The sequence below is a fragment of the Peromyscus maniculatus genome, chromosome 3 (assembly GCF_049852395.1).
Source record: "Peromyscus maniculatus bairdii isolate BWxNUB_F1_BW_parent chromosome 3, HU_Pman_BW_mat_3.1, whole genome shotgun sequence".
In the NCBI taxonomy this organism is placed as follows: domain Eukaryota; kingdom Metazoa; phylum Chordata; class Mammalia; order Rodentia; family Cricetidae; genus Peromyscus; species Peromyscus maniculatus.
In genome coordinates, this window is record NC_134854.1 from 33,329,179 (window position 1) to 33,347,118 (window position 17,940).

The following is a 17,940-nucleotide window of genomic DNA, read 5'->3' on the forward strand; positions in this document are numbered from 1 at the left end:
TACTCTATAAGCCTTTTGTCCTGAAAAAAAAAAAATGTAACATTGGAAATCATGTACCATGGTAGGAAGCTTGGCGTATTAATGAAATAATTGATAGAATATATTATAACAATATTTTAATATAGTAAGCCCATTATGATACCAACACATTATGTAGACAATAATGAACATCCAATTCTCTTGTTCTAATCCTCGTGCTGGAGAAGATCAGCGTATGAGTCATTAATAATTGAAAAGAATGATGGATTTGACTATTTGGGTGTCTAATTTTGGGGGAAAAAAAGGTATCTGTAGTTGTAAAATATCCGTCAGAGCTGTGGCTCTCAATCCTATTACATCCCACTTCATCCCTCATGCCGCAGCTCTGGTGCCAAGCTCTTTCTCTGCCTAACACAAAACAAACTAAGTTAAGTCGCTCTGGGGTGCCTTTGTGAGGCCACTCAGAGTAGGAAGAGGGAAACAAAGGGCGAGATAGAGACGCAGAGGACATAAAGAAAACAAATACGGCGTGAAAAGGAAGCGGCAAGGGCGGTAAGGAAAGCTAAACCGCAGGGCCAAACTCCATAAAATCACAAAACACATTTGTGATCTGGCCACAATCACCCTTACCATCATCTCTTTGTTTGGGGAGGTTGCCTTTAGAGAATCAATTCCAAATGAGTAGCGGTCTATCCTTCCATAAACCCCTGGGCCCCAAGAGAGGAGGGAGGGGTGATTAAAAATCTTACAGCCACAGGAATCATTACAGACTCTTCGCCGTAGCGGGAGGGTCTTTTCTTCCTCATCTCGAACTGTATTCTCTGACTTCATGTCAAGTGTTTTCATATCCTTCTGGAGGCAGCTGAAGAATTTGTGCTGCTCCATGAAACCTTTCTAGCAGCGGCCCACCAAATCCATCCTTGAAGGTGGCCTGAGCCAGGCAGGGGAGGTATAATTGAAGACCTTTTGTTTTGTTCTCTTTCTAGAAGACCCACGCATAGAAGCCCTGCCACTACTTCACCCCAGGGTGGAGGTGAACCCAGCCCTTCCTCCATGTTTCAGATGTATTTTGCAGAGTGCCACCTGTTTCTGATGTTAACTCCGTTCTGTGTTCACACCGACACAGTGAATTCACCCGGCACCAACCTTGTCCAGCACAGCCGTCCAGTGGTCAGGACAGGGAGTTTTTCAACCGGTTGGAAGGTTGCTTGCTAGGATGTTACCAAAGCCCCTTGCCACAGTAGCCGCCCTCGAAGGAGTCTTCATCCCTCTACCCTTCATTCCTACGGCACTGTAGAAAAAAAACAGCCTTAGCTGTTCTTCATCTATTCCCAGCCCTCCCCCGAGGCTCCGTCCCCGCCAGGTAAACCGAGTCTAGTTGTATCCTGGCATCGGGCCGCTGGCACCATTAGTACCCAGCCCTGTCAAAAGCTGTAACCCCTGGCACACGGTGAAAAACAGTGCCACCTGGTAGAGTCGACAGCGGCGCTTTCAAACGCACCACAAACCCCTCCTACATCTGTTGTCAAATCACTTCATGATTCCTAGGCAGGCAGTAGATCCTCCGCCTGGGAGAAGGGCTTGGGGGCCCCTGCCAGATTGTGCAAAAAAAAATAACCCCGGAGGAGGCGAGCCAAGCGCTCGGCAGGAGCCTGCGCGCCCGGGGCTGCCCGCGGGCCGCCGGGGGTCCCCTGGGGAGCCCCTTCGGGCCGGGTCGGCTGGGCCTCCGCACGCCCCGCGGCGGGAGCCGGAGACGCCGACTTTGGGAGTTCCTCTCTGCCTTGTATGGAGGGCTGCGCCCGGCCCGTCCCCGCCCGGCTCTGACGCCCGGCCCTCCCGCTGCCCACCCACGGCCGCCTCCCCGCGACCCGCCCGCCCGGGGAAGGCAGCCCGAGCCCGGCTCCGGCCACCCCCCCATCCCCGCAGCCGCCGCCGCGTCCCCGCGCCGCCCCCTCCGCCCCCGCCCCGCCCCCGCCCTCGCCTGGGCGACCGCGGATAAATCAGGGAGGCGAGCGCGGGGAGCCAGAGCGCGCGGGCGCCGGCAGGCTGGCCGAGCTCCGTTTCCACGGTCGCCCTTGATGGCGGCGCAGGCGAGGCAGCCCAGGCACGGAGCGGCCGCCGCCACGCGCTAGAGAGTCCGCCCGGCCCCGCCCGGCCCGCCCGGCCGCCCGCCCGCGCCCTGCCCGCCGCTCCCCGCTCGCCCTCCCGTAGACGCCGGCTCCCCGGCGCGGTTCCCCGGCCGCCGCGTGCAGCCCCGCCGCCTCCGGGCGGGCAAGGAGGGCACTGATCTTCGATCGCGAAGATGGCTGCTGGCTGCCTGCTGGCCCTGACTCTGACACTTTTCCAATCTTGGCTGATCGGCCCCTCGTGCGAGGAGCCCTTCCCTTCGGCCGTCACGTAAGTCGGCGGGCCCGCCCGGGCGGGGGCTGGAGGCGGGGGTCCCGGATCGGCGGGCGCCGGGCTGCCCGTTGGGGGGCGGGGATCGTGGCTGGGAGCCGCGGAGGCCGGGCGGGCGAGCCGTGCGAGCCGTGCGCTGCTGGCCGCTGGAATGAGCTCGGGACCGGCGTGCGGAGCCTCGGCCGGCCGCGCCGTCCCGGGGAACGTCCGCTAGCCGTCGGCGGCGTCTCAGCCGGGTCTCCGAGGATGCTCCACGCTGAAGCCCGGAGCCGGACTTGGGGAAAAAACTTTGCAGGCATACCCAGCTCCCACCAAACCGGCCAGATGAAAAGTTGTGTTTCCGTTAGGTATTTCACAGAGTTAATTTCAGGCTGGCTCAGGGAGTGTGCGCTTCTCCTGTACTTGGCCTCTAGGATGCTAATTGCTGTGCTGTCCAAACTCATTTAGATCCCAAATTACTAGGAGCGCCTGACAGCTTCCCTGGTTTCCAGCCAGCTCGCTCCCGGCAGCTGAGCGTGCTGTCCACCCCAGCGCTCACAGGTTCCAGGGCCACCCAAGCCAACCTATCCAACCCTTTATTTGAAACATCTAAGTGCCGACAGACACGCTGTTCCTGTTCTTAGAATGAATAGAACCCCTATTCTTTGAGGGAGGGACTGTTTCCACAGTCTCCTGCAATTTTCTTTTATTTTTAACATTTCTAAAATAACTTTCAAAAAAAAAAAAAAACCCGTTGCTATTCTGGAAATAGTGTTGAAAGGTAGCTATAGGCTATAGTCACACGGCGGAAGGGAACGCCATGCAACCATTCTCCGCTCTCAGGCTGCAAGAAGGAATCAGAGTCAGTGGCACATATAAATATATACATATTTTTTAAAAGCGCTGAATAGCTTATCTGGCATTCTGGGAAAGCATTTATTTTGGTTCTTGAAGGTACTTTAAAGCTTCTCAAAGTAGGTAGTCTTAAGTGGGTGAGTCACTTTAATGCATTTTACATAACAAAAACAAAGCCCAGGGTAGCCTGCCCGGCTTTTATGCTGCGGGGAATCACTTGCTGTCCTTTGTTGGCAGAAAGCTCAATCCTGGTGTTTTGGGGGTACACTAGAAGTGCATCCATACTAGCTGGAACCCGACAGCTATTATTTAAGATTTGGCCTAGATCATTTATCACCTTAGATGTCAGTGCAAGCATCTAGAGATGCATATTCCAGCCCAGAGAAAGGGGGTGTCTAATATTTTTGCCATTGATTTACAGTAATGTTCTCTTTAGGTAATCTTCTATAAAAAAGATTGCATATCTTTTTTGTTATGAAGCAAAAGTGTAAAAGCCATCTGTAGAGCTTCGTTTAATTGGCAGAATGTTCCAACTATTTAATTTTAAGCATGAAAAGTCTTAAGAATTCCCAAGATGCTACAAAATCATTTTGTCTTATTAAGAAATCACACTTTTGCTTATTATATTTTTAGTACTTTTGAAGCTTGGCCTATTACATAAGGACTCGGGTGACGCTCATGCATTTTGTGTCAAATAAGTTATGGTTTTTAAGAAATCATATTCTTAACTTACTCGGGTTGTACCTTTTTAGTGTTGTTTTAAATTTATTTGCCAATATTTCTGTCATTTGGGGAGGGTGTTTTCTCACATTAAGGAAAACAAAATTAAAAAAAAAACCATTCATTCTTGAGCATGTCATAGTAAAATATTAATGCAAAAAATCTTTGTTAGAAAAACATCTGCAATAAATGCATTCCCAAAATTAAGCAATTCCATTTCCCTGTTCGGATATGTGCTAAAGATATGAACAAGATCAAATATGAGTTTTAGATTGGAATTATGGCACCATGATTCCTTTTCTTTGAAAGGATTTGAGTTGTTTTCAAACAATGGGAGTATAAAAATATTTACATAGTATGTGAAACACTATTATGGACTCAGAGCAGGCTTTGTGGCTCCAAGTCAGTGGACGGAGGGTAGTAATAACAATGCTTTTGGAAGCCTTCCCGCTCTTGCAATTATTTATCTGTAAAGTTAGTAATTCTGTCTTCGGAAGAAGGATAGTAGGCATTTGTACTTGATGTTAGATTTCAGAATAAAGTCTGTGAAAAGACATGTGGCATCAGTCTCATCAAGAAACAGTGTCACTTGCTTTGCTTGCATGACAAAAAGAAATGAAATGCAGTGGTTATCAAGATAAAGCTCAGACCTTCTGGAGAAAAATCAAGATTCTAAGAAGGGAATCCAGAGATTGTAACAGTTACTAAAGGCAAATTGTGATGCTTCTATGTATAAATTTCTTTATATTGGCCGTTTTATTTTTCAGCAAAAATATAAAATGAGAATTTTTCATTTTTAGAAGAGGAAGACCATGCCATTAACACACTGTAACATTAATTAGGCACTAATTGGAGTTGGGGTTGAATTATACTTGTAATTAAAAGGTATTTTTTTTTTAGCAATGTTAATAGGAAAGTCTTTAGTTTTTTTATAATAAATAAACATATTACTCTAAATGCTGAATTTTCTGCCATCCGTTTTAACATTCCAATATAATATATTCTTCTGCAATAAAATAGAAACATAGCCCAACAATTAGCATTCAAATAATGAGTTTATTTTCAGGCAAAGGAATTTTGATACAGTTTTTATTTTTTATGGGATAGATATTTCTTTTGGATATACTTTTCAAAGTAAGGTGTGAAACTAAATACATGATGTGCTAGCCAGCATCCATGCTTATTGGCTTAGGCTTAGATGGAAAACACATTATCTTCACATTTTAATATACATATGTTATGTTGGTGTCTCAAAAAGGGCAGCTTTCTTTCTGGAAATAATTTCTTGGCACTTATGTTAAGACATATCTATTTTAAAATTCAGGAACACATGCACGTTGATCAGTATAGTAATGTTAATTTAAAATCTGTCTTTAATTTTAGAACCTGTTTATAAATCCACTTTTAAAGCATTATAGTTAAAATTAAATTTTTATCTCAGTCATATCAAAGTGCTACCCAGTGAACAACAATTGGACAAAAGCCAATTACTATATTGGGTTTGATTATAAATTTATAATGATCTAAATATATAACTGTGGATTTAGTTATTTTTAAGAAGTAAATATAACATGTCATAAAATTTAGTAGTTTTGAGTAATGAATACTTATGATACATATTTTCTGTTATTAGGTAGACATATTGCTGGATGCCATGATGTTGGGATGGGTATTAGCTATTTCATTTATTAGGAGTCAGTGATCTAGTCAGGCTCACTTGACCTTTCTATTTGACATGGCATGAGGAAATGCATCTTATTAAAGAACATAAAATAAAATAGTATATATATAATCTCAAATGAATGAGTGTTAAAGACTCTTTTCCCAATTTCCAATTGGTTCTCATAAGCCTAACAACATAAGAACATTACTCCACAGGTGTATGAGTAGAATATGAAAAAATAGTTGTATTTCTGTATATAAATAGTAACAATGTTTAATTTGTTATTGTTTTATGTAGGTATTTAAGCAGCTATTTGCATTGGCATTTCAGTGAGCATTAGGCCAACTGAAATAAAATCTAAAAAAATCATTTTAGAAAAATATGAACAGTAATATAAGCTTAGTGATTGGTTATAGGAAGGATATAAATGAGGTTGCATCTTTCCTTTGTTCCAGTGGAATTTATTAATTATAATTTCATACGCACAATGAGCACTAGAATTTAAAGCAGGTAGTTCAGCTTCAAAATAGGTAAAAATCTTATCTCTCATTTTCTTCAAAGAAAACTAAGCATCTGGATACCTTTCTATTGTATCTTTGATATAGAAAATAACAATACAGTATGCTTCTGTGCTTTTCCATGAAGATGCATACAAATAAAGTATTGTCTTTAAATTTATTATTTACTTTGAGAACATGAATTTATAACAAGGTATGTAGAATTTTTAAAATGATTAAATGTTTGTGCTCACAACTGTTATTTAATTCATATGTTCTCTGTAACATCATTAGATAAAATACCTATGCATTGCTCCTCTTCTTTTCCCTATTTTCAATATAGATATGTATTTCCAAGACAGTATTTTTTTTCTTCTTAATCTTGATTCCTACTATTTATGTTCAATGAAGTTTTAACTTTAAGCTTGGAAATTTAAGTGGGTGAGATAAATTTTTTTTTTGTGGAAATGTGGAATTTTAAATCTCCTTTAGTATCTTATAGGTATCGTCCCAGAAAGTTCTGTCATAAGTATAAGTAGAATGATTTAAAGAAATCAGAATTTGTTTTAATGTTTCTAAAATGTAACATTTTATTGTTAAGAAGTAATAGCCTTTCATCAACTATGTTAAAAGGGCTGTCTGAGGTAGTATGTCCAAGAGTGTGTAAGGTGCTACTGTGAGGAACAAACTGTTACATTGTTTCCACTCTTTCCTTAGAGAGCCTGCAGCGTAGACTATGTGCTGGGACTCGGAGTGTGGCAGCCCATCCTTTTGCTCATGGACTGCCTATAAGTAGTACTCTAATGTTTTCAGCCTGGCCTGCAGTTACTCTCCTGTCCACTTGAGCTGAGCAGTGATAGCCAACCATGGAGCCTGTACATGATTTACCTTGGCTTTTATGTGCAGTAAGACATGAAAATGGGAGCATCATATTCTTTAGAGAGTTGAAAGAAAATGTCAGTTGAATACAGCATAGCAACTTGTACTGAGAAGGTAGGAACCTTGATGCATTTGCCTCCTAGTACAAGGATCTAAAGATTTGGCACATAATTAGATAATTTGTCAAGTGTGTACAGTTATAGTATTCTTTAATTCTTAGATAATATTTTGTATGTTAAAACATACATGCACAAATATATATTCATATACATACATACATACATACAAACAAATACACCAGATGGTTTACTAGGTAAAAAAGTATGCGATGTAAGCTCATTCATGGGGTCCATGCTGTAAGATTTCTCTTAATCATTTACTATCTTCAAGGCTTAAATCTCATTCAGTATTAGAGTGACTTGTTAAGATGACTATATCTGACATTATACACAAGCGTAACTTGAAGATGAAACTGTTGCACTTAAAATCTTGGCCATCCATGAAAAAGTTCGTGTATCATGGGCAATTTTACTTTTGTATTTATGTAGAGCATGCAGATATGTTTGTAAGAGTTAAATATATTTGGTAGTATGATATTTTAGAAATGAAGATATCATGTGAAGGTTTAAAACATTTTATAAAATATGAGCTTTCAGGCATTCCTTGCTTAAAGTCTTTCTTTTGTAATGATTTAGTAAATAGGAACAAATACTATAAGCAATTAAAACAATGAATAGAGCCAGTGGCCATTTTTTCCCTAACTTTTGGAATTTATTTGTACAGATTCTAATAATGTTATAAACAAGAAAACTATTGGCCTGTGGCCTGAATGAGTAGGTACACTTTTGTTTTTAATTTCATATATATCATTCTGATTCAGAATTATTGAAATTAATATATATGATATATGACATATATAAAAATTATATCAGTATTTGAAGTTCTCTTTGAATATGAATATGGAACATTTCAGGCTAAATGTTATTTTAACATATGCTTCTGCTGAGTTTTTTTAAAACCATATGCTCAGTGAATTAAAAAAATTAGGATACATTTAAAATTCAGTATCATAAATGCAAGAACCATTTCAACTAGAAATGATGGCATAGAAAATGATGGTCTTGTTCATTTTAAACATGTCAGTTTCAGGCTAATCTCACTGTCCAAGTTCTTTTTCCTGGGCAATTAAAATTTTACTATGGTCCTCTCCTAATGCAGGATGAAAAATAATCCTTGCAATTTTGTTTTTAATACTGTGTATCATTTCTTTTTTTTCTGCACACGAGCATACACTGAATACTAATCATAATTTATTGTGTGCATGGACATCCAATCAAATAGGGACATATCCCCCCCCCCCCCCCCCCCCGGAGGTGTTCATAGCCAGCTCTTAAGTGCAGGTCTTTCTCTCTTGAATCTCTGCTCCATATTTGCTGGAACTTCCTCCTACCCTCCAAGGGAAATTTGTGAGGGATTGTGACACCCAGATAAATCTGTAGCACATAATTGACACTTCCATCCAAACTATCAGACAGTCTAGACAATTGTTTCCTTTGACATTTGCCCACATGCTGTGGGGATAATTAGAAGAACAAATGGGGAAGAGCTGATAACATTGTCCTTTTCTCAGGTGCTTACAGGCTGGCCATACAAAGGGATGGCTAGACAGGCATGCCTTAGCCTCAGAGTTAGAAGACGAATAGCTCAATAAAATAAATGAGGTCTCACACACTGGGAAAATTGCTTGTTTTTAAACAACAGGCCTTGAGATAAGAGTACTGTGAGGAGTCAAGCCAAAGAGTGGGGCGGAAAAAGGAGCCCTCAGATTTACGAGTCACAAAATTGCAGATGCTGGAGGTATCACTTCGGTACTTTCACTGTATTGTCATCCCTGGCTCGTTTCTAATGTGTAGCTATTCTCACTGTATTGTCATCCCTGGCTCGTTTCTAGTGTGGTTTTTCTTGGACTTGAAATACTGTTCACTAAGCGTGACATTCATTTTAGAGACCTAAATATTCAGATATGGAAATTCAGCTTAAGGACTACAGACGTTAAACTTGTCCAGATCTCAAAAAACATAAAAATACTTACAAATTCATATGTTTTTATGCATCTCTAGGGAAATGGTTCCTTGGATAAGAAATATTAGCATAATATTTTATTAAAAGCTTTAAGTATTAATTATCAAGCATGAAGCTCTGTGACAAAATTTCTTTCATGAATTATAAGAAACAAAATAACCTGTAGATGAGCAGGCTTCTAAATGTGTACTCAAAACAATTTGGGCCAATAAGTAAATAGTCTATTTCCTTTTTAGAAATAGTTTTAATTTATACTTTCTCTTTCAATGTTTTCTGCTCCAAATATTTCAACCTCAAATATAATTTAATCCAACAACTAATGCAATTATTATTCACTGTGAATCATGTACTTCACTGAGGTACATCCTAGGAATACAAATCAAGGAAGGGCAGCCCAATGAATGACAATCACAATTCCAACTTAAGTATGAAATAATGGGTGTATGGTCAAGCAAAAGGCAGAATAATGCATATTGGAAAAGCATGACCTACTGAAACGTGACCTGTTGGGTTTTAGGCATGGCTGTGTAAAATGTGTGTCCTCATCCTCTGTTGTTGTGGAAGAAAAAGTGGTGGTAGATTTTGAACCATATTATGTACCAAATGATTAAAGAGGGGCATGTTTGTGACTGAGTCAGGGAGAGAAGGGAGAGGACTAACTCATCATCATTTGACAAGTGGTACTCGAGATCTACAAAACCGTGGTGATGAGAAAGTGAATCAGGTGGAGGGTGTGCAGTAGAGGTGAAATTTCAGGCCTTGGTGATAGGATTTGGGAAGTCACAGAGGGAAGAATTGGAGATGAAGCTAAGTCCTCTAGCAGGTAGACTATGTTTCACTAACCTTCATTCCCCTGAGGAGGACTACTAGGCAAGTGTGGATGCTGAAGTGATGGATACATTGACTGGATGTCGTTGAGTCTGTACTGTTTTGCAGGTATGTTTGGGTCCTTAGAACTATATCTGTGTGGTGTTTGGAGGTCAATTCAGAATAGTTGGTTAAAGCCAGAAGCAGGGTGCATTCGTTTATTTGGTTAAGAATATTTGGTATCCATAATGGAGATTTTTCAAAGGAGATTTGAGGCACTTTTCCTTTGCAGAGAGGCTAAACAATATGGTCACATTAAGGATGTCAGCAAGCTGGTGGTACAAAAGAGCAGTTTCAGTAGTGCTGGTGACAAAAACATGGTCTCTGCATTTTGAAGGCATAAAGGGAATTGAGAATATGGAGAGAGCAAGTACAGATTGCTCTTTCTAGGAATTTGGCCATGCGAGGGAAGTTAGAAATCTAGAATAAATTCAGAATAAGAAGGGGAGAAGGATTTGGAACTCTTTGGTTTTAAGAACAGGAATTATGTTAGGTCATTTGGAATAAAATTTTATAGGAAATCAATTATAGGACTATTGTGAACCAAAAAGGGGGGGGGGATGTTTTTAGATAGCGGTGGAGCTAGACTATTCCATCATGAAAGCTGAAGTCAAATAAGAACCAACAGATATGGGGTAGGGAAGACTGCCATTAACATCACCTTTCTTTCTTTTCTTTTTTTCTTTTTTGTTTTTAGAGACAGGGTTTCTCTGTGTAGCCCTGCCTGTCCTGGATCTGGCTCTGTAGACCAGGTTGGCCTTGAACTCACAAAGATCCGACTGGCTCTGCCTCCCGAGTGCTGGGATTAAAGGCGTGTGCCACCACTGCCCGGCTAACATCACCTTTCAAGTCAGCCAGCCTGGCTTCCTCTGGTTTACCTCCTGATTCTTCCCTTCAGGTTGACTTCATCTGCTTCCTCCTACTCCTGGTATTGAATGACTGTGAGGGCTCATGCTTTCTTGATTGAATCACATGGAGTTCAGATTCTTACTAAAATGTATCTCCTGAAAAAATAGGTTAATAAGCCCAAGGAGGGTTTGATAGCTGTTTATATCTCAGACAGCTGTGAGTGGGCTATGGTATTTGGTAAAGGGACTCTGACTGAGCTTTGGCTTGTTTTCTTGGTCCCTTCTCATCAACAGGCATTTCCTTGTGGAGGACCAGTGGTTATTACCATTGGTGGTAGAAAAAGCAATTTTCAGAAAAGACTGTAGGTGCTGAGGAAGGATATATAGACAGAAATGTGTTCCGGGAGTGGCCGTTTGTGCATAACGGAGGAAACAGCCCAAATGGCAGAGAGATGAGAGCCATTAGAGAGACCATGCTTGATGGATGAATGTTCTGACAGAGGCAGATGAAGGAGAAATGGAGATGAAAAACAGTGTCTTATAACCTTTGGAACTTGAATCAGCCTTCACCATTAAAGCAGATCTTTGAAATATAGAGTAGACACAAAATTAATTGGAGATGTTTTTAGGGGAATGTTCTAATTCATACCGTCTACTCTGTAGAATGACTTGACATGGCTCACCACATAATGCACCGAGTTTAGAAATACTCAAGAATTTGATGTTCATAGACTAGATCAGTGCCCATTGTTCTTGGGAGTGAGAGGATTCCAGCCCTCTATTCTATTCCCCTCGCACACAGTGATATTTGACTTGGTTATTTCCTGGACCTCTTTCTTGGGAGAGATTGTTTTGATTGTAGTTTTCAATGATTAAATCTAGTAAGTGTTTGTGTGGTGGTTTGAATAAGAATGGCCACCATAGGCTCATATATTTGAATGCCGAGTCGCCAGGGAGTGCTATTATTTAAAGGATTAGAAGAGTTAGGAGGTGTGGTCCTTGTTGGAGAAAGTGTGTCAATGGGGGTGGCTTTGAGCTTTAAGAAGCCCAAGCCCGGCCCAGACTGTCTTACACTGCCTCTGGCCCAGAATGTAACTCTGAACTACTGCTCCAGTATGAGCCTGCTTGCTGCTCTGCACTCTACTGTGATGAGAATGAACCAAACCTTTGAAGCTAAGCAAGCCTAATTAAATGCTTTCTTTTGTAAGAGTTTGCTGTGGTCATGGTGTCTCTTCACAGCAATAGAGCATTGACTAAGACAAGCTTGAGATCTAAAGATATAACATCGTTGATCAGATTTCAAAGGTAGTTAGTTCTTGGCAATTCAACATTTTTATTTATTAATTTTTAGGTAATTGTTGGTGGTTTACTCCCTTGTTCTATTGTTTATAACTATCCTCCCCATGTTCAATATTCAGTAGTTTGCCTTGAAACAGAATTGAATCAAGAGAACAAGATGATACATTTGATAAAATGACAAATCACCTGCAGATTAAATATTCCAGCCAGGCGTGTCCTTGGTCAACTCTTTTGGAGGCATCTCAGGTCTCCCAGAGGTCTTGAAATTACTGGCAGTTGCCTTACAGGTTGAATGAATGAATGGTTAGGATTGCAGCTGCCAACAGTTCCAAGCATTAATCTTGATCACATTGGTCCCATTACAGTTTGGAAAAACCACCCTTGTGGTTTGTGGCAAGAGATGAAAAGACTTGAGGGCTATTATTTCCCTTTTGTGACTTTACTTTTTTTTCTTTTTAAAATTCCCTTTCCATTTTTATTCAGAGTTTGAGCTATCCACTTTCCCTTTTTCTCCTTCCCTCTCTCATTTCTCACTTCCTTATCTATCTATCTATCTATCTATCTATCTATCTATCTATCTATCTATCTATCTATCTATCTATCTATCTATCTATCTATCTATGGAGGTACAGTGTTACCACATAGCTCATGTTGTGTTTGAACTCATCATTGCTTTGTTTCAGCCCCCTGAATTCTGGGATTATAGATGGATGCCATCACTCCCAGTCTTATTTGAGCTAGTTTGGATTCTCTGTCTGCAGTGAGCACTAGTGATGGCTGTGCTATATTACTTTCACCACCAATAGCTTTACTATTACTTTGATATCTGAGCATCTTCTCAAGTACCAGGCACTGTGAAGTCATTAATAGTGTCCATGTTTTCAAATCCATCTAACCTTCAATATAGTCCTTTAAGGTAAGTCTTACTATTGCATTTGTTTCGTGGATGAGAAATATCTTTGGACTTTGTTCTGAGCGAAAATAAAATACTGAACAGATAGATTCTAGACTTTCACAGTCACCTGTTCTTTAGTGGCTGTTCACAGGTACTTCAAGGTGTGAGCATCCATTATCTGATTGACTCACAGCAATGAGATTGAGAGATAAACAGAGCCCACACAAAGGAGAGCAGAACTAAGCCTCAGCTTCCATCTGTAGGACAGATATAATACTGTTTTTGCATCACAGTGTCACTGTAGGGATCAATTGAGAGTGTTTGGGGACCTCGGAGTACTTTTTAATGGCCAGAGTTTACTATTCGAACTTTGCTTGGTTTCTCTGTCTTTAAAAGACCATGAATAAATAATTATGGTTCAGTGAAGTAGATTATTGTGCATTTGGGCCATGAGAAAAACAAGTGAATGGAAAAAATGAGTGCTTCTAGGTGTCTCTTTCTAAAATTATAAAAGGAGATGAAGTTAAAGATGCAGGGCAATGTGAGTAGAGAGGAGAGTAGGTGAAGTGCAGAACTGAGCCTAGGTGAAGGCCAGAACCGAGCCTCCAAAGGGACCAGGAAGCATGCAGAGCCACAGTGCCTGTGGTGTGTTTCATCTGGACATTGCAGCTAACACCTGTTACATGAGCAAAGAGCTCCAGGAGATTGAATCTATTTTTAAAACTTACAACTGCCACGGATAACCTCTCTTTGTCAAAGATGAGAGCTTTTAGCTGCAAAGCAACATATTTGAAAATTAGGCAGGCAGTCCATTCATGATGTTTATAGAACTGATTCCAGACAGTCCTACAAAGGGAATGAGACTTCAGTTACTAGCAAGGAAGTCAACAAAGATCTGCCTAAGAGACCAACAGGCCTTTGTTGACTCAACTCCTCCAGCTGATGATTATTTCCACTCAGGACACTACCTCATCACACGTTTAGCCTTTCACAAATACTACACTACCTGGAAAAGAAACACTTAGAATTTCTGTCATAAATTTTGAATTGGTTCAATAACAGAGGTGTTTTAAATTAAGCCATGCATTAACACATGACTAAGGAGCACTACTCCATGATAATATGGAAGCAGCAAGTTTTCAAGTGCCACGGAACCTGTCTTTTCATGGCAGTCATTTTGACATTTACCACAGACAGTAACGTGTCAAATTCTTAGGACGTTTGTCACTTAAAAGCACCAAACCCTTTTTGCCATGACATCATATTAGAATTGACTTAAATTTGCATCTGTAAAAATGTGAGGAGACTTGAACAAATGGCCCTGTGCAGCCTGGGGGGATGGGGCACAGCAAAGGGTGGGCACACTGCCGTCAATCCAACATTATGCATGCCTGGTTCTTTCTCCAAACACCTGATTTTCCTGTTCAAATAAATGTAGGACTTGGAATTCATTTTCATGAGGCAAAATTGTATTGTGTGAGTATGTATCTTAGTTCCCAGGAGATTAATACATGGGTATAAAGGTCTACTGGTGAGTAATTGTTTAAAATTTATAGTAATTCTCAACGGTAATAAATAAACATGGGGGAATGGTAACTCATCACAGAGTAAACCATGCATGATAATTAGATGAGATCATTCATTCTTTAAATTATCAAATGTGACACAACCTGTCTGTGTGATATCTCAAAGCCAGCTGAGTCCTTAGTTGTAAATGACTATGACAGAGGGGCCCATTTTAGGGTTGAAAATCTGGGATTATGTCCTACTCTTTCTCGGTTTTTTCCACAAGTGAAATAGATTGTTCCCTGGACTCTAATTTTACATTGCACAGAAGGATTTGAAACTGGGCTTAAACGGGCAGTTTAGGGACTATTTTACCTCCTAGTGTTTGCTTTGTACCCCTAAATGAAGCCACAAATATATATCTGCCAACATATATGTATGTGATGCCTACATAAACATTACATGTACTCTTCTATATAAATGAAATTTATAGGAAAATATGAATATGGACTCTGATATTGAATAAATATTTAGAAGATAATATAAAAACAGAAAATGCTTTCTACCAGCCAGATTAAGGGCCAGATTAATTAGAAGTGTACAAAGTATCAAAATATGTATGTGTCATAGTTGTTGGATATAGTTTTCCATTGTTACCTGCTCTATGCCCCGAGTGAGTGAGCTTTCTCTTTGGCACTGTTCAAAAAACATAGTGATTTCATATTGAAGCACTTGCTGGATTGGTAGGTGAGGTGGTAGCCATCCTAAGTAACCAGCGAGCCATGCCAGTCTATCTCAGTGCTGAAAACTCAGGTGGGCAGTGTGAGCTTGGGAGAGTTAGGCTTTCTTTTAGGTTTAGTGCTTCCCTTCATCCAGAGTCTGTAATTTAGACTGTTAATTTTCTTGAATGTCATCCTTATATCTTATAAAGAAGGTCATATTCCATGCTTTTTATTGGAAACTACAATCCTTAAATGACATGTCATTGAGTGTTTGTGTATGCATATTTCTATGGATTTTTGAGCAAAGAATTGAAGCTTAGTCTTCCTTCATTCTTATGGGGCCTACAGACTTTTCTTGCACTGTTTATCCATTGCTGGAGACTCCTTGGAGATTTCTAAGGATTCTTTTCCCAAAATAATCTCTTATACTATTCCGTTAACCACACTGGATGGCACCAAATGTTGCCTAGAGTGGGCATAAGAAATGCAGCATACTGGCTAGCTCCTCCTTATGCTTACACACACACACTCTCTCTCTCTTTCTGTTTTGAGACTGGGTTTCACTGCATAGTCATGCAGCTCTCTCTGTAGACCAGGCTAGCCTCAAACTCACAGAGATCTGCTTGCCTCTACCTCCCCAGTGCTGGCACTAAAGGCGTGCCGCACCGTGGCCCAGCCTGCTTAGTTTCTGACCTTCCTGTCCTGACTGTGTGTGAAGCTGGACTGTACATCGTAGAATGCATGGTGAGCCAGCTGCAGCCCTGTCCTATCTCCACAGCCTCCCCTGCATTCATCAAGTCAGAGGAGAGGCCTGTAAAGGCTTGGAGATCTCCCGGGCTGAGTAACTGCTGCATGTGTTGACTACCGAGTACTCACTTCCAGTTTTGGAGAGTGAGCACAGGAAGTGTGGGCCTGTGCCTTTTCCGACTGGGTTTCCTTGTCAGAACCATAGAGCAGATAGGTTCTAAGTCATCTTGTTTCCTTTTTCCTTCAGAGGATGCCATGTAGAGGCATTGAGAAGCTAATTCCTTCAAAAAGCATCTTCAGGAAGAGGGGTTTGGAAAACTGAATACCTACATGCAGAAAACAAAATAAGACCCTTACCTCACACCATATATAAAGTTTAATTCAAGATGTATTAAAGTCTTAAATGTGAAGTCTCAAACTTTAAATCTATTTAAATTCTTCAGTGCCTGGTAGGTTAATAGCATATATATATTTAATAAATGAAATGTTGTGTACATCAATGCCAATTATATAAGTATATTTAAACCTGGAAATGAATGCTTTCGAACATTTGGGATTAATTTTGTCATAGAATTTGTCTCTGATAAGTTCAAAATGTGCATGGGTTTGAAATTCAGCTCTCCAGTTTATTACCTGGATAACGGGGAGTCTATCCATTTCCACTGTTGAGCCTTCCTCTGGTTCCCCCAGGACTAGAAATGTTGACTTACACACTTAGAAAGCACCCAAGAGGTATTATTTGATTAGAAGCGGAGGGTTTCCTGGAGCCAGGTGACTTGGGATCCTCTTGAAGAAAGGATGCTTGGCTTTAGTTCCTCTTAACGTCAGATTGTTCAGCTCTTAAAGCCTCCATCCTGGTTGTTACATAATTCCCATTCTTTGTGGGTTTGCCATAAGTTGGATGTCTTGGTAACTGAACAGTCCAAAGCCTCTGAGGATGCTTACTGAAAAAGGGACCTCCTACTCTCTTCTCCTCTTATAATCTCCCAAAAGTTTAGTTTTTAAAGACTAACAAGAAAACTGTTGGCTTTAGAAAAAGATCTCATCCTTCTTTTAGGGACTGTCAGTGGAATGTATTAGGCTAGGCTAACCATGAGAGTCTTCCTTTTGTTTAACCAAGGGATTGACAGCTTGATTGTGCTTAGAGAATCCCCTCCTCATTGCTTTCTGCCTGATGTTGGGAGGGACGCCTCTTTATAATCATATTTCTTACTTTCTCAAGAAAAACGAATTACGGAACTATGTGAACAATAAAAGCCAGCTTGGAATTCTGATATCACAGCTATTATTATTACATATTTATCAGAAATGCATAAAAATTAACTACTTAGAAAATAGGAATATCCATTCACTTTTCACCATAGGTCTTCACAAGTGTAGGGCACACTCTGAAGGATCAGATGGCCTGTCACTCTTTTGCTTTGTCATCTTGAATCAGATCTTCTTACAGGAGAGTAAATTCTAGCAGCTCATTAACTCCTCATTAAGATTGCTGTCATAATTAGTTAGATGAGCATCCCCCCTTCTCTGAAGCAGAATTGTCTGTGCATTAACTTGAGCCCATTTACAAAATCACTGTTAGTAAAACTGGAAAATTCTAGGGAAATGTGAAAGGTTCAGATGAAGATTTCTATATGGGACTTTCCTAAATGCTATGAATTTTAATGCCTGTGTAAGTGAGGCATTCTTCTATAATAGTAATTAGCATCTCCTTATTATATGTATCCTTATGGAATCTTCTCTAATGCTCGACTTATAAAGCATTAATGAGTTTCCTCTACAGTGAATGGAAATGGATGAATAACATTGAGAGAATTTTTAAAGAAAAAAGATAAAATGGTTTTTTACTAAAAAAAAAAAGGCTTCTGTATGCTTTGAATGGGGATGGGGGGCTCCCTTCCTCTGCTCTGTGTAGACCTAGTCACTTTGTGTCAACCCTGCTCGACAGACTTGTTCAGGACTATCTTTTTATACCTTCAGCACTAATTAATTTTCTGACACCTGG

General features: G+C 40.5%; 1 protein-coding gene across 6 annotated transcripts in view; it reads left to right on the forward strand.

Moving 5' to 3' along the window:
• Positions 1-2,150: 2,150 nt before the first annotated feature.
• Positions 2,151-17,940, forward strand: part of Cacna2d1 (calcium voltage-gated channel auxiliary subunit alpha2delta 1) — a 432,008-nt gene continuing 416,218 nt past the window's right edge. For 5 of the 6 annotated variants that reach the window (XM_076566315.1, XM_076566316.1, XM_076566318.1 and 2 more), the window contains exon 1: positions 2,152-2,376. In XM_076566315.1, the coding sequence (XP_076422430.1) occupies positions 2,282-2,376 (95 nt within the window). In that variant the 5' untranslated portion in view covers positions 2,152-2,281. Of the gene's footprint in view, positions 2,377-17,940 lie in introns of all 6 variants that reach the window. The other variant, XM_076566314.1, reaches the window with a different exon arrangement.